This window comes from Haemaphysalis longicornis, unplaced genomic scaffold, assembly GCF_048455015.1.
Source record: "Haemaphysalis longicornis isolate Haplotype H1 unplaced genomic scaffold, Haemaphysalis longicornis Haplotype H1 scaffold_4, whole genome shotgun sequence".
Classification (NCBI taxonomy): Eukaryota; Metazoa; Arthropoda; class Arachnida; order Ixodida; family Ixodidae; genus Haemaphysalis; species Haemaphysalis longicornis.
This window is the reverse complement of record NW_027526361.1, coordinates 160,990,136-161,005,506: the sequence shown is the minus strand read 5'-3', so window position 1 is coordinate 161,005,506 and position 15,371 is coordinate 160,990,136. Positions and strand designations below refer to the sequence as shown.

The window sequence follows — 15,371 nt, the reverse complement described above, 5'->3', positions numbered from 1 at the left end:
CAAAACCTCTCTTACTATTACAAACCACCAGTGCCGAAACTTTTACAAGTAGTTTTTAAAGAAGTCCGCGTCATGCTGTACTTGGCGGAAAATGGCAAACCTGCTCCACAAACCTTCTCGACTCCGCGTCTGCTTTTTATTTAAACGCGCCGTTTTATTTCGTACAAAACCGGTTTTTCGTCACTAACTTTTTTGTTCGCCATGTAATTTGTAAACGGAGAACCGGGCAATAAGAGCTTTTTTGTCAAAAAACACAATTTGCGCAGCCATAAGCCCGTTTTGATCCTACGCAATCCGGTTCCAAAACTACCCATCATTCCCATTGAAGCGTAAGCGCCGCTCCCATGTTCGCGTTGACACTAGCGCCAGTTTCCCCTCTAGTTATATTGTAAGAAACTCTATGGTCTCCAGGTGCACGCTGAAAAGGAGCAACAACGTCAATAGCTATCTTGTCTCAAGGTTTGTCAGGAAGAGGAATTGGCTGAAGTGGTGTGGGTGAGATCTTGGCACTTTTTTCCGCGTGCTGACAAATGGAACTGCGGATAGCTGTTTCATCATGTTTGCCTAACCCTGGCCATCATACTTCTGTCGTAGGCATTGTTTGGTTTTCACGATACGAGGGTGGGATTTGTGAGCCAGCTGAACAAAAGTCGCTGTGAGTTTGACAGGAACTACGATGCGCTTAGTACGGAAGAGCATGCCATCAACTGCTGTCAACTCCTTTCGGACTTCATAGTATGGAGTCAGCTTAGGTGCCCGATTCTTGCAGGGCGGCCACAATGTCTGCACATAACGGGAAACTTCTCGGAGAGAGAGAGAGATGGAACTTTATACAGGCATCCGGCGTGCAAAGGACACGATTCCCGGCCACGCAGGGCTCGGTCGCGTCCCCTCTATCTAATCACCCTAAGCCGCAAAAGTCCTAGGGCGTCGGGCTTAGACCCGAGGCGGTTGGTCTCGGCGTCCGCTCGAGCTACTCGGAGCGTTCCCGGCCGCCACCGTCGGCCCCCGACCCCCACCTCCCGCATGGGAGGGCGGAGTGCCGGGAGGGACGGGCGGGCGCGGGGCCCCCTTTCGCCTTTGCAGAGCCAGAGCCGCCTCGAGCCGCTGGATGGCCCTCCTCTGTTGTTGGGGCTCCGCAGAGCCCACGCATTCGCGCACGTCCGGTGGGTACGGGTCCTGTGGGTCCTGTCTATCCCCCCCACCGTCGCGCACTGCACAGTCACAGCCCCACATGATATGGGTCAGGGTCGCAGTTTCGCGTTCACACACACTGCACCGAGCACTCTCGTAGAGGTCCGGACACACGTGCCGCGCGAGCGCCGGCGTCAGAACAGTCTCTGTCTGTAATTGCCTGAGCTTCACCGCCTCCGCCCGAGACAGGTCCCGGTGCGGGAGCGGAAAAGCACGCCTCTGGTCCCGATGCCAACGAAGCACCCCGCCGTAGTCGGTGAGGGGCTCCGCTTCTTCGTCGTCGTCGATGTCAGTTGTTTCACCGCAGTCCTCGAGGGATGACGACAGCGGACGGGATGTCGCGACCCGGCACGTGGCGAGACCACGGGCCGCAGCGTCCGCCTCCTCGTTGCGGTTGCATAGTCCGGGTGCCAGCTCCCGGCCCGCGTGGGCCGGGAACCACTTGATGATCGTAGTCTTCGTGACCCCCTGCGCTGCAGCCCCCGTCGTCCGCCAGGACTCCAGGAGCCGCGCAGTGCCACCACACACCACTCCGCGAGCAAAGTTGCGGATGGCTGTTTTTGAGTCACTGAGCACCGTGCGCACACCGGGCAGGCCCAGGGCCAAGGCGATCGCCGCCTCCTCTGCCTGGCTCGCCGACCGGGCGCACACGCTGCCCGCCGTCAGTAGTTCACCGGTGGAGGCCCGCGCGGCCACCGCCACGAACGTGCACGGTCGCCCACGGCACTTGCCCGCGTCCACAAACACCGCACCGTCGTCCTCGCTGTACTGGTGAGCTAGCGCGCGCGCGCGCGCGGCCCGTCTGCAGGCGTCCCTCTCCGGGTCCACGTTCCTCGGGAGCGGGTACACGATCAAACTTCTGGCGATCTCGTCCCGAAGGGGGACCAGATCGTCCGCCTCCGAAACGCCGCCGGCAGCCGATGATGCCGTGGGCCCTCCGCAGCCACCCGTGTCAGGAGGCTGTAGGCCCGCTCATGCCAGGATACGGCGTCCCACGGCAGTGCTGCCCAGGCGCGCCAGTTGCGATGCTCGTTGCGCCTCGCTAATCTCCGACAGGGTGTTGTGCACCCCCAGAGACAGCAAGGCCGACGTCTTCGTGCCGTTCAGGAGCCCCAAGGCCCCCGTGTAGGCCTTGCGGATGGCAACTTCTCGGAGAGTGTTATCCTCCACTGTCGCTTGTCTCAGTTCATCTTGATGTACAGACGTCACCAGAGACTATTTCTTCAGACTCGCGTGGTTTCGTGGTGGGCGGTGACAATTTGTTTGAGTGCTGTGGATGCATTTTGGGGCCTTGTGCCAACGTTTTACTTGGTTTGTGTCAATGTTTGGCCATAGTAAAGCAGTGTAATTCTGTGCCCACAATCTGGAGACCAAAAGCTTGTACGGCATCAATACCCAGAAGTGATGTTCCACCTTGGGTAATGTGGAAGGTCACTACAGCTGTTTCCGATTTGTGCACAGTGAGGGCAGGGAACTGTCCACGCACAGGAATTTTTCGACGTGGAAAATTCAGTAATGTTGGTTGCGATTTCTTCAGCTGAACTTGGTCTCTGAATAGGTTTTGAAAGCTTTGTTCTCCCATTATCGATACAGCTGAGCCAGTGTCCACTGAAAATTTTATGATGCGCCGGGGTGATGCCAGAGAAACAGCTTGAACCCCGACATAAAAGTAGACACCCGTATGCTTAATTATCAGTGTGAACAGTAAGAATGTTCATGACACTCTCAGCCTCTTCCTCGGGAACAATTTCGGCGACTCAGGCCGGGCGTCTTCCACGCCCGCGACGCAAACTTCGACAGTACTGTTGAAAGTGACCTCGAGTTGGCCACGCGTGAAGCAGGTTCAACCGCGGGCTACGGAGGTAGACAGTTGTCAGTTTTGTGCGCCGCAATTTCCACACGCGGCTGTGTTTCCGGAGTACGGGATGACAGCGCCACTACATAGGACACTACAGTAGTATTCTTTACAAGTTATGCAAAAGGGACCAAAGACATTGCTGGATTTGGACCCCGTCATGGCAGAAATCTGAAAGTATGTGGCCCCGCGGCATTACTTCACGTGTTTTTGATAAATTGATTTTAAAAATCCACATACACGCAGTGTTTTATTATGCCTGCTACGCTGCTGGTTCGTTGTTCCCGTTGCTAATGAAGGTGGCGTCAAAGGGGCCGACTAAGGGTGTACTGACCTCAAATTGCCGTTATTTTGTTGGCAGTGTTGGATTCTGTCTGAAGTGTCATCAGCTATTACAGTTATTTTCGAATTGTGCAGTGCATTTCTGAGGAATGAACCCAGCAATTTATCTTTCCTTTATTTTCTTCAGAGTTTGTAGAATGACCTTCGTGAGCAATAAAAATGTGCTTTTGAAATTGTGCTTCATAGTGATGGCTGGAGTTTCATGATTACATTTTGGTGCTTGTGCAGTTTAACAGTAGATGATGAACAAACGTTTATTATAGAGCAAAGGGTTGGGGGAAAGGGGTGTGGTCAGCCTCCTATGTGCAGGAGGCCGCGAGAGGACGCCGCCGTCACCGCCCGGTCGACCAGCATAGCTTGATCTTCACGGTCGGAGCTGGTCAGCAACCTCTGCCACTGCTCACGGGAAGGGGTGGGGGTCAGGCGGGGAGGGAGGGGTGGAGAGTGCGGGCATTCAATGACAAGATGGAAAGTGTCTAGTGGGGTATTACATGGTTGACAGGTTTTCGGGTAGAATGTAGGAGCAATGTGGTGAAGTCGTGTACAGTTGTAATAGGTATCTGTTTGTAGGCGTCGCCAGAGAGAGAGAAACAACGTCTTTATGTGGCCTGCGGAAACCTCGGGGGGTGCCTACTATCGCCGGCCTCCCTGGTGGAGAGGTGACAAGTTCGGCCGCTGGCGATAGATGGCCGCTAGCGCGAGCTGCGCAGCCATCTTCTGTAGTTCATATTCCGCACTGGTCACCGCACTCTCCAAGCGCGGCGGCAGCGGATCCGCAGTGGTTGAGTCCGTTTGCTGGCATTCCCAGAGCATGTGCTGCATGGTAGCGCGACCGTCACCACACATCACACACTTATCTGTCTGGAATAATTCGGGGCACACGTGTTTGGCGAACATAGGCGTCCATATCGCGCGCACCTGTAGTTGGCGCACTAGCACCGCCTCTCTTCGGGTAAGATTCCGGTGCGGCGGCGGGTAGGCTCTTCTGCCCTCCTGATACCGGGCCAGCACCTCCTTGTATGTGTCGATTGGAGTTGCTTCGACGTAGTCTTCTTCATCTTCTTCCTCGCCTTCCGCAGGACGAGGGGGGGAGCTCGGGGCAGCGCTGTGTCTGGTAAGCACGCGCGCCGCTCGGTCTGCCCCCTCGTTGCGGTTGGCACACGTTCCCACCGGGCCCATGTGCGCCGGGCACCACTTGATGGTCACCGGCATTGTTCGTTGTGGTAGGGCCCCGCACACCCTAGACGCGCACGAGGACACTCTGTTTGTGGCGTAGTTCATGACAGCACTGCGCGAATCACACAACACCGTCGCACACTTGGGGTTGGTTAGGGCCAGCGCTATGGCCAGCTCCTCCGCTTGCCTCGGGTCCTGGGCCCGCACGCTGCCCGCCGTGTACAGCTCCCCTGAGGTCGCCGCTATCACGGCCACAGCGTACGTGCCTTGGCGGTTCGGATATGCCACCGCATCGACGTAGTAGGCGTTAGTGTCTGCCGCATGCGCGGCCATGAGGGCCTTTGCCCTGGCCAGGCGGCGTTCCCGGTTCGTTTCCGGATCCATGTGCTTGGGGACCGGCGGGACCTGCATGAGGCCGAGCAGCCCGCGCGGCAACGACCGCGGAGGCGGCGGTGGTACCGGTCCCCTGTCTCCCTCCCCCTGCAGCCTCGTCTGGCAACCTACTCTGTGCAGGATCGACCTGCCGGTTCTGGTTAGAGTTAGTCTAGTAAGCTGTGCTGTGCGCTGTGCTTCTGCTATCTCGCTTAAGGTGTTATGGACTCCTAGTTCTAAGAGTCGCGTCGTGGTGGTGTGTGTATAGAGGCCTAGTGCCATCTTGTATGCTTTGCGTATCAGAGCGTCAACCTCGCCGCTCTCGGCCGCCGACCAGTCGTGGAAGGCCGCCACATATGCCACATGGCTGATTGCAAATGATTGAACCAGCTTCAGGAGGTTGTTCTCTCGCATCCCTCCGTGCCGTGTTGCCACCTTCTTGTTTAGCCGTATTGCCGTCATGATCTTCATCTCGAGCTTGGTGACGGTAAGGCCGTTGTGCCCGAGGGCGTCGACGTGCAGTCCGAAGACGCGCAGCGTCTTCACCCGCGGTATGGTCGTCCCGTCTCGAGTTCGGAGGTTGATGTCGGGTTCTGTTTTGCTTCCCTGACCTCTTCGTTTCGGTGGAATAATCAGCAGCTCCGACTTGTTCGGGGAGCACGTGAGGCCCGTGTCCTGCAGGTGGTCTTCGACTTCGTCGATGGCGCTCTGCAGGGACGCCTCGATCTCGTCGTCACTGCCGCCGGACATCCACAGCGTGATGTCATCTGCGTAAATGGTGTGCCCGACGTTCGGGATGCCCTGTAGTCGTTGGGCAACCCCGATCATGACTATGTTGAACAGCGTTGGCGGGATCACGGCGCCCTGCGCCGTTCCCGTGCTCCCCAGACTCTTCTTGGGTAGTTCCATATCTCCCGCCACTATCGTTGCGGTGCGGCCAGTGAGGAAATCGCGGATGTAGGCGAAGGAGCGCTCCCCCATGTTGAGGCGCGAGACCTGTTGAAGTATGGCTGAATGGCGAACGTTGTCAAACGCGTTCTTCAAATCCAGGCCGAGTACCGCTCTGTTGTCCAGGGAGCCGGCCGGTCGGTCTAGGACTTCGTGTTTGATGAGCAGCATCGCGTCCTGCGTGCTGAGCTTGGTTCGGAAACCCAGCATCGTGTCGGGATAGAGACCTTCTTCTTCCAGGTACGCTTGCCATCTGTTTAGGAGGACGTGCTCCAACACCTTCCCGATGCAGGACGTCAGGGAGATGGGCCGCAAGTTGTCGATACTCGGCGTCTTGCCCGGCTTTGGGATCAGTACTGTTCTGGCCTCTTTCCAGCTGGCGGGGAGCTTGCCCGCCCGCCAGCACTTGTTAAATTAGCCCGTCAGCGCCGTTATGGCCGCGTCGCTGAGGTTGCGCAGCGCTTTGTTCGACACCCCGTCCGGCCCCGGGGCCGACTTGCAGTTGATGGTTTGAATGACTGCCCGGACCTCCCTCTCCTCGATGTCGGCGTCGAGCTTGGCGTTAGCCTCGCCCGCGTAACTCGGGAGGGGGGTCGGCGGTGTGGATGGAAGGTATTTGTTGTCGATGCGCCGTAGGTTTCGCCAGGTGTATGCTTGGGCGTGCGTGAGAGAGGGGTGCGACGGAGGATATTTGTAGAGTATAAATTTTTCAAAAGGAGTTTACAAAGTGTATTGGCAAACAGTCAGGTGTCCAGCGTCCCCTTGCAACGATAGAGCCGCTATTCTACCAAGTGGGACAATTTTTTCAGAGACTTCCCATAAATCTTTAGTTTGTTTAGATTCAACACCTCTTCCATACACTTGGAAGTTATTATTGTTCTAGCAACTATGACGAGTTGGAGGGGCTTCAGAGTGCTGTGACACTGATTTTCAAGCATGCACAGTTGCATCTGATTATGCAGCTGCAGTAAGAATAGAAAATGATGCGGCATATCAGAATAGTTCAGGACCTTAGCGCTTCATGTTGCTGCTTTTCAAGAATATTCTGGCTGTACAGCTGCAGTAAGAATAGGAACCAGTTGCCCAGCAGGTTGCAATGGTTTGATGTCAGTCATTCGAGGTGCTAATGTTGCTCCTTTGCAGAGGTGGGCTGTTGCTTCTGACTAGAAGGCTACGGCAAGAATTGCAGACTTATGTAGTACGCTGGAATGGATTCATGTGAGGCCCTCGGGCTTTAAAGCCGCTGCTTCTCAAGCACACCTCTTGTTTACAGCCATGAAGCCGCGGTGAGAGAACATGCCAGAGACTGTGAAGTTGGTGCTTCTCATGAACACAAGTGTAATTTTTGTATAGGACCCACACCTCCATCATGACCTTTGCCAGCTCTCCCAGTATTGGCATTTTCAATGTGCGTGCACAGCCTGGACAGCTTTCATGGTGCGGAAAACACTACTCGAACACTGCGCCATGAAATAATTTTCTTTATGTTGTGCGACGGCTTATTAAGATATGGCATCACTTTCACCTTGTTTTCATAGGGCCTCTGCACTTTCGTTTTGCCTTTTAAACGTGATACGGAGGCAGTCTGCAACCGCCTTAAGCACTGGTGTCAGAAAACCCTCTGCAGAAAACCCTATGAATCTGGCGGTCAATGCGTTCCTGGATTACGTGGACACAACTTTTCTGCAGTGCACTGCAGAAACGTAATGTGGCTATGCCTCATCAGCGATGGCTCAGAGGTACTGCACTCGCCTCATATGGGGGAAGTACTGGGTTCGAATCTGCGCACCGCCGGGCACCCACTGGTTTCTTTAATGGGTACAGGTGTCCCTGGTCGAGTGCGGACCTTTGAAAGGATAACTCACGCCTGAATAGCTGCCTTTACCCTTGCGAGGGGCTTCCGACCTTTGTCAATCTGGTGGGGCCCCGGCCTTCTACAACACCGCATTGCCGAAGGGAGGAAGAGTCTGGCGGCATGTCCTACCACAGGCGGTTACTGAGTAGAGTGTGCAGCGTAGCTGTGGAAATCGCCATGTGCATTCGTGTGCCTTGGTGGTGCTGGGCACCTATAGAGAAAATAGGTACAAGCCTGGTGCTCGGCCCTTGTTACCACTAGAAGATGCTCCTGGCGTGTGACTACACTTGAAAAGTTGACCCAACTTGTATAGGAAATCACCTCTATGCAATGATGTGGCTGGAAAGTGCAATTTTTTTTTGGTTTGTGTCCCCACACGATTGATCAAATCAATATAAGAAAAAGGGACTGCTAGCACACATCTTCACCTCAAAAATTGCAATTAATGGGACAAAAAGCCTACGCAAACTGTAGCGAAAACTTGAAAGCGGCAATAAAGTACATAAGTAGTTTACTGAAACACTGGCACTGTCGCCAGTTGCTGAAATTTTAGAAATTGGAGCTGAGCTGGTGGTAGATAGTGGCATTGGAGCTGTAGAGAATGAGTGAAAAACGTTTTGTCAATGGCACCTGCATGATTTCCGTGACACAGGTTTTGGGAATTACATTCTCAGATGTAGGCTAAAATTTATATTTTAAGCACCTGCAATGCAGCCTACTAGGGAATGGTGCTATGAGATGCCCCATACCTTACACTGTACCAACAAAGTGACGTGACTCTGGTCTCTGAACCATACGGACAATAAACAAAACCGTTCGCAAATGACAGTCAACAGGTGCAGTTTAATTTTAACGCTCTCTTTATCTACTTTTGCTGCTAACCTTCCAATTTTGACACATACGCGTTCTGGGGAAATAGAAATTTCGAGAAATGGGAGCACGGCCCCTGCAAAAATGGTCCCAACTCAGATGCTGCAGTATTATTCCAATATTATTCCTGCGATTATATCACCGTTTGTTAGCTGGCTGAAAAAGAAATCGTGCAATGTACTTTCCGCCCTTGCATTTCAGAAATACAATACCCAGAACTAGAACTTTTTCGGAGGCTGTGTTTTTGTTCGTGAACTTGACTAAAAATAGTTACCACAGGTGCAGGATGCGCTCTTTATCAAGCGTAGATAAGGTGACGGGGATTTTGAGAAAGCCCTTGCTTATATCGTTCCGTCCAGGCGGAACGCCCAACAGCGTTCCCGGCTCACAACTCGCAGGGAAGGCAGTCTGTGTGCATTTTTACCATACCGCTACCGCTCACTGTTAATAAGTAAATACCCTTAATAATTACATCGCTAATTACAGCTTCGGCGACGGGCCTCGGGGCAAGCAACCGCACTGAAATGGTCCATGTGAAAAGCTTGGCATACTGCTGAAAAACAATGCGATCACAACCATCACAACCATTGTCACTCGAGAATGTAAACACAAGCATCGCGCCATCGCCTCCTGTACGATATTGCGCTCGCCCGCTGTTTATTATTATTATTTTTTTGATAACTGCTACAGACACACAACACACCAGCAACAAATTAAGCCAGGACGTTCTCGGCAGGAGATAGGTGACGACGCTCCGAGTAAAAACAGCCCACCACGACTTCCTCAGGTACAAATGACGACTTGGCAAGACACACACGGCGCAGACGACTTTAGAGCCTTATGGCCTTATGATGCACTACATTCGTAACAGTTCCTACACAAACTTCGTGGACAAATCGCACACATCAGAAGACGCCATGGTTTCTTTTTTTTTTTTACGGGTGCTTTCTACCACTAGTAGGCGCTCGTGGCGCATCCGCCCCACTTTCGTTATTGCGTGAAACGTTTCGATGCAAATGCTTACACGCGCAGCAATATTTTTACTTTTTATAATTATCCTTATCACTACTTAATGAATAGACGGCTTCGGCGTATTTGTTTTTTGTTTTTATTTTTGTGTGACGTCACCGGAAGTTTTGGCGTTACAGCGTTTTGGAGACGGAAACACGCGTCGCGAGACGCTTCTCGCAACGCCACCTAGAGGAAATTCTTTCCAGGCCGGGGCGCTCCCGCGGGCCCGTGAATATACGCCTCGAGCGCGGCCTGTAGGGGCGCCACTGAAATCCCCCTAGCGGCCCGTTTCGAAAGCAGCCGCGGGAGTCCGCGCCCCGCTACCCAGTAGCACCGCGGTTTTTGCGGCACGTTCACGACTGAGATTTACCGTTTGCGGGCGTTTGAAATCCATGTTTATGTGGAGCAGTCACTCTGTTCGCCAATGGGGTGTGTTTACGAGAGTATAAATGTTTCTGGCGTGATCTTAGTGTGGTATATTCGGTCTGTATAAGCGCCAGGTGTGTGTCACAGGCCAGCGTCGCGGAACCGGCGTATGATGGAGCCGATTGTAGTTACACTGACCCGAATTTACTAGCCGGGTCTCTGTAACCACCGGTTCCTCAGATATTCATGCTACGGCTATACACTACGATTTAAATCGGTTTTGTGCTTACATAATCAGCGGAGCACTCATACCTGACAGCACGCCAGTTACGTTTGCCAATATTATACCTACGATATTGATCACCACCATTTACAAGCCAGTCTGTGTTAATTTCGGGAATATTCAACAAACGTACGATGGACAATGCATAATTATACTCGGGGATCAGCACATGACAGAGTCGTCTTGTCGTGAGGTGAGCGCCCGCAAACATTCATCCTCTACATATATCCTCTGCGAGCAGCGCGGAGGCGGGCTTAGAATATAATCTGCGTCCGCGACCAAATGCTTCTTCGAAATATCGTCATATGGCACAGGGAGCCTGCAGAATAAAGCAGAAAATGAAATCAGAGGGCCTTATCACATACCACACTCTTCCAACGACACAAGTTTTCATCGCGTGTTGAACTGCCTACCCTGTATACTTCCAAAAATTCGTCCGGCGTACGATCAGCTCTTCGTCGAAGCAGAAAAGCAAAAGGAAAGTGAACGCAATATTTGTCTGTGGGATTACTAAAACGTTCATTGCTTCATTCCGTTCCGCATTTGTACACAGCGTCCCCCTCCCCTTCCTCCCACCGATGTCTCGCGAAATAGCAGTGCATTTCGCGTATAGTTTGTCTAGTGAGCCTTACCTGGCTTAAGCTTCGACGAACGTCTTTAGCATGTCAGGAACTGCACTGTTTTTTTTCATTCCCGTTGGAGCTATTATGTTTATTAATTCCGCACTTGCACAACATTTATTTTTCTTTGGTTTCATTAACTTGCCTTGGTTCATGCTGTGTTCATGGCGTGTGTGGTTCATGGCGTGTGTGGGCACAATTATTATTTAACGACGCACATGCTTGGAATACACTTAACATTTTCGCATGGTTTATATTCTAATAAAAGGCATAAGTTATTGTCCGGGATTGGGTAATCCCATCCCCGAAAGATATTTTTCTGCTACGTATATATTCGAAACGAGGCCTCATTCGTTGTCCGCGCTGCAAAACGAAACCAAACTCTCACTGTGGAGATATCAGGTCTAAACGAGGCGACAGTAGAATTCATTTGTGTCTGATGTTTCGGAGGTGACATGGGTGATATGTTGCTGCCGTCGCCGCCGCCCGAAAGAGCGGCGACGAAGCGCGCAGAACCGCGTCCCCAGGTAGCTCTTGCAGGCGTTCGCGTACTCTACGAAGACGCAGCTGCTTTTTAAGTGACCTAAACATACTCTTTGCCTATAGACGTCCCATAACGAGATTTTTTTAAAGGCGCGTAAAGGCGAAAAGGAGTGAAACAGAACCAAAACACTGCAAGAGCCCCTGTCATCCACGCAGCGCAAATCCCGTCAACGCTGCGGAGAAGCGGCGGCAGGCGGCGCAGCGATCGCGAATCTCGAGGCGTATACGTCATAAGTAAGGGGCCCACGTCCCCGCTAGGTGGCGTTAGTCCCCGGCGCAGCGTAAGGGGCCTCAGCGCGGCGGACCTGTCTGTTCATGTTTCGACGCGCTGTCAGCGTTCGTTGCACGGACGCGCGCATGTTTCGACGCGCTGTGAGCGTTCATTGCACGGACGCGCGCATGTTTCGACGCGCTGTGAGCGTCCGTTGCACGGATGCACGCAGTAAAACTGTTGTTTCTGCTTGAATATTCGTCTCTGTGCGTGATTCGGCGACGGCGAGTGACATCGGTGTTGATCGCGTGTTATGTGTGCCGAACAGGCTTATGCAGAGTTAGAATCAACGGCAAAATGCCTGGAAAGTGTTGTGTGCCACGGTGCAATGGCAATTACAAGACAGGCCCCAAGGTGCACGTTTTCTCGTTCCCTCAAGCCGACGAAGCAAGACAAGCGTGGATACGTGCCATTCCACGTGAAAACTTAGTCGTGTCAGTGAACTCCAGGGTAAGAAATTTTGAATGCTTTATGATTTTCTTAGCACCTTGCTTCTACCGTTGCGTGGCAAGCCTTGTAGTTTGTAGCACGTTACGCCTAAACGCGTCACGCAAAGCCCTCGATGTACTGTTGCTGTTATGATGTAGCCGTACTGATGCTAGGATATGTTTCTTTTGTTTAGGTGTGCGAGCGTCACTTCAAAGCCGAAGACATCGTTCGGGAAACAAGCTATATTGACCAAGCCACCGGCCGCACAGTGACCTCACCGCTCTCACGTTTGCGACTTCGAGCTGATGCAGTACCGACGGTATTCCCGGGTTGCCCAAGCTACCTGTCCATAGAACGCACTAGAAGAGAGGATCCAGAGAGCAAGCGATTGCGCTTAGAGGCCGCTTCCCTTGAGAAAGTGCTCGCCGAGTCAATTCTCACTGCCAAGAAAGAGGACGAAGCAGATAAGCTTTGCGATTTGAAAGATGTCGCAAACTTCGTTCGAGGCAAAAAGCTGACATTTTGGCATGTCATCGAATGCAATGAACACGGCATTTCGGCTCACATTTGTAACCATGAGGCTCCTTGGATTAAGTACTCTGTTGTCGTAAAAACCGACCTAACTCTTAGAGTAAACGTCGCAAAAGCATCAGTGAAGCGGCCCGGGTCCAAAATGGTAGTTCCGTCCGCTGTCGACAGCAAACGACGGCTGCTCGAGTTGCTGGAAGGAGTCGAGGGGTTCGACAGTGCCCAGAGTTCAAGCTCTGAAAACTCAACGAGAGACATCTTCGAGACTGTCGCTTCTCTTCTGAGCGAAATATCCACAGCACAAGAAGATGATAACACTCCGACCATTCAACTGCTCACTGAGCAAGTGAAGTTAATGTCAACAAAAAAAGAACGACGGCGCTACTCGGTTGAATTCATGGTGTACTGCTGCATACTATTTACTATATTGCCTCACGCGCACAAGTACATGCGCAGTCACGGGAGCATCATCATGCCTCACCCAAGGAACATTCGGTCAATATGTTGTCTTTCGGAATGAACCCCCAACTAGAGCATCAAGACAATACATTCCTCCGCTACATGGCCAAGAAAATATCCGAGTTGGATGAGCAGCAACGCTACGTGACTTTGATGGTGGACGAAATTCACCTAAAGCCATTTTTCGACTATAAGGGAGGCAAGATCGCGGGTATCGCGCTGAACAACGCACAAGCAGCAAATAGCGCATTTGTATTTATGGTACACAGCCTCATGTGCAAGTTTAAGGAGGTAGCACACATTGTACCCGTTCATAAGGCTAATGGAGAATTTCTGCACAACTTTTTAGGAGGTGTCATTCGCGGCTTAGAAAAAATTGGGTACAAAGTGATGTGTGTTTTGACCGACAACAACGCCGTAAATCGAAGCGCAATGGTTCCTTTTAAGTACTCGGTGAGCAAGGCCGCTCAAGCCGTGTCAAAAAAATCACTGGCAAATGATTTCGTGTTTCCGCACCCATCAGATCCCCACAGGCCATTGTTCTTTGTCATCGACCCAGTGCATTTACTAAAGTGTGTGCGCAACAACTGGTTAAAACAAAATGACCAGTGTTTCTGGTTTCCTGAGTTCGAACCAAGCACAGCGGGGCAGCGGCGCATGCAGTATGCGTATTTCAAGACAGTGAAAGACGCATATAATTTAGAGAGTGAGCAGTTACTCCGGTACGGCTACACTTTGTCAAGGAAAGCTGTTTCCCCAACAGACATCGAGAAACAGAATGTTAAACTTACTTTGCAGGTATTCAGCGAGTCTGGACCGAATGCACTTCGAGTCATTGGATCTAAGCACAACCTGAAGCACCACGAAGAAACCGCCAGTTTAATTGATGTAATAGTAAGATGGTGGAAAGTTGTCAACGTAAAGACTCCTTTCAAAGGACTGAGACTAAGGGATGACTTGCAAAAGCCTGTCTGCCCTTCTCCAGTGAACGATTTTTTGGACTGGCTGGAGGAGTGGAAGGAAAGGAGAGCGGATGCCTGTAAGTTGTCCGATGAGACCCATGGCGCTCTGATTCAGACTACTCGGGCGTTCATTGAAATTTGTGCATATTGCTTTGGCGAGCTCAAGATGTCATTTGTGCTTCTTGGGAAGTTCCAAACAGACCTTCTGGAAGACCGTTTTGGTTGCTACCGACGACTAGCCGGCTCGCAGTATCATTTGCCCGTAAGACAAATCTATGAGTGTGAGAACAAGTTGCGCCTGCAGAGCACACTACCTCAAATCAGCGCGGCGTCCGCAGCTGACAACGACCAAAATCAAAATTGGGAAGAGCTCCAAACGCAGGCAACAGTGCCAAGTGGACAATTCAACGTTGTTGTGACCCAGCAGGCGCTGTCAAAGCTGAAGGATGTCATTCCAGTGATTGCCTATGTCGCTGGTTACTCGGTTCACACTGCTGTAAAAAGGCTAAAATGTGACGAATGCAAACAGCTGCTTACAATTGACAAGACTGTCTCAGTTTCGCCCGAAAATCACATGTACAGTCTTGCCAAAGAAATTGACAGGGGAGGGCTGGTTTACCCAGCAATGCCAGCTGTGAATGCAGTGGCTCATAATTACGTTGTTGTGGAAGAGCTTTCCAAATGTGCCGGATTTCTAAAAGTTCAAAACCAACGTCAAGTGTCCACGGAACTAACACTGCAACTGCTCAGCGACGAGGAGCCTTCAGACTTCGACATCTGCGAAAAGGGACACGCAAGTGAAGTGGTGCTGAAATATATATTGTGGTGCAGCACGAACGTTCTGCTGAAGAACTTTTGCCGGCGATTAAACAACGAAGTGTCGGACCCAGACAACAAGACAAAGAAGCGGAAGCTGCGAACTCTAACAAATAAATGAAAAAAAAACGCCGATGGGTATAGAGAGCAGTGGTCTCTTTTGTCTTTTCCTTCTTAATTTATTCACTATATTACACGTGTAGCCGCACAAAATTCAGCCAAGCTCACAACTAATACGAGGACTTCTGTTGAAGCGTTTCTACGCTTCCGCCGGCCCCATCCCGCCTACGTCACATAGGCAGCCCCACGGAGTTGAGTCTTTTGCTTCTCGGCGGCGACGCATGGTGAAAGTGGGAAAGGAGGAGTGAGACATAGTGGGCGACGTGCTGCGAGATCACGCCATAGCAGTGAGTGCCGTCGTGCGCTCGACGATGGGGAGTTCCCTTCCTGAGACGCAGTTCGTGGTCCCTT

At 51.9% G+C, this 15,371-nt stretch overlaps 1 protein-coding gene across 1 annotated transcript; it reads left to right on the top strand.

The window, feature by feature from the left end:
• Nucleotides 1-11,998: 11,998 nt before the first annotated feature.
• On the top strand, nt 11,999-15,021 carry LOC144180647 (uncharacterized). The gene is given in 3 exon segments (XM_077708954.1): nt 11,999-12,156; nt 12,329-13,166; nt 13,169-15,021. Coding segments are annotated over 3 exon segments (2,844 nt in total). The 5' UTR covers nt 11,999-12,003.
• Nucleotides 15,022-15,371: the final 350 nt, after the last annotated feature.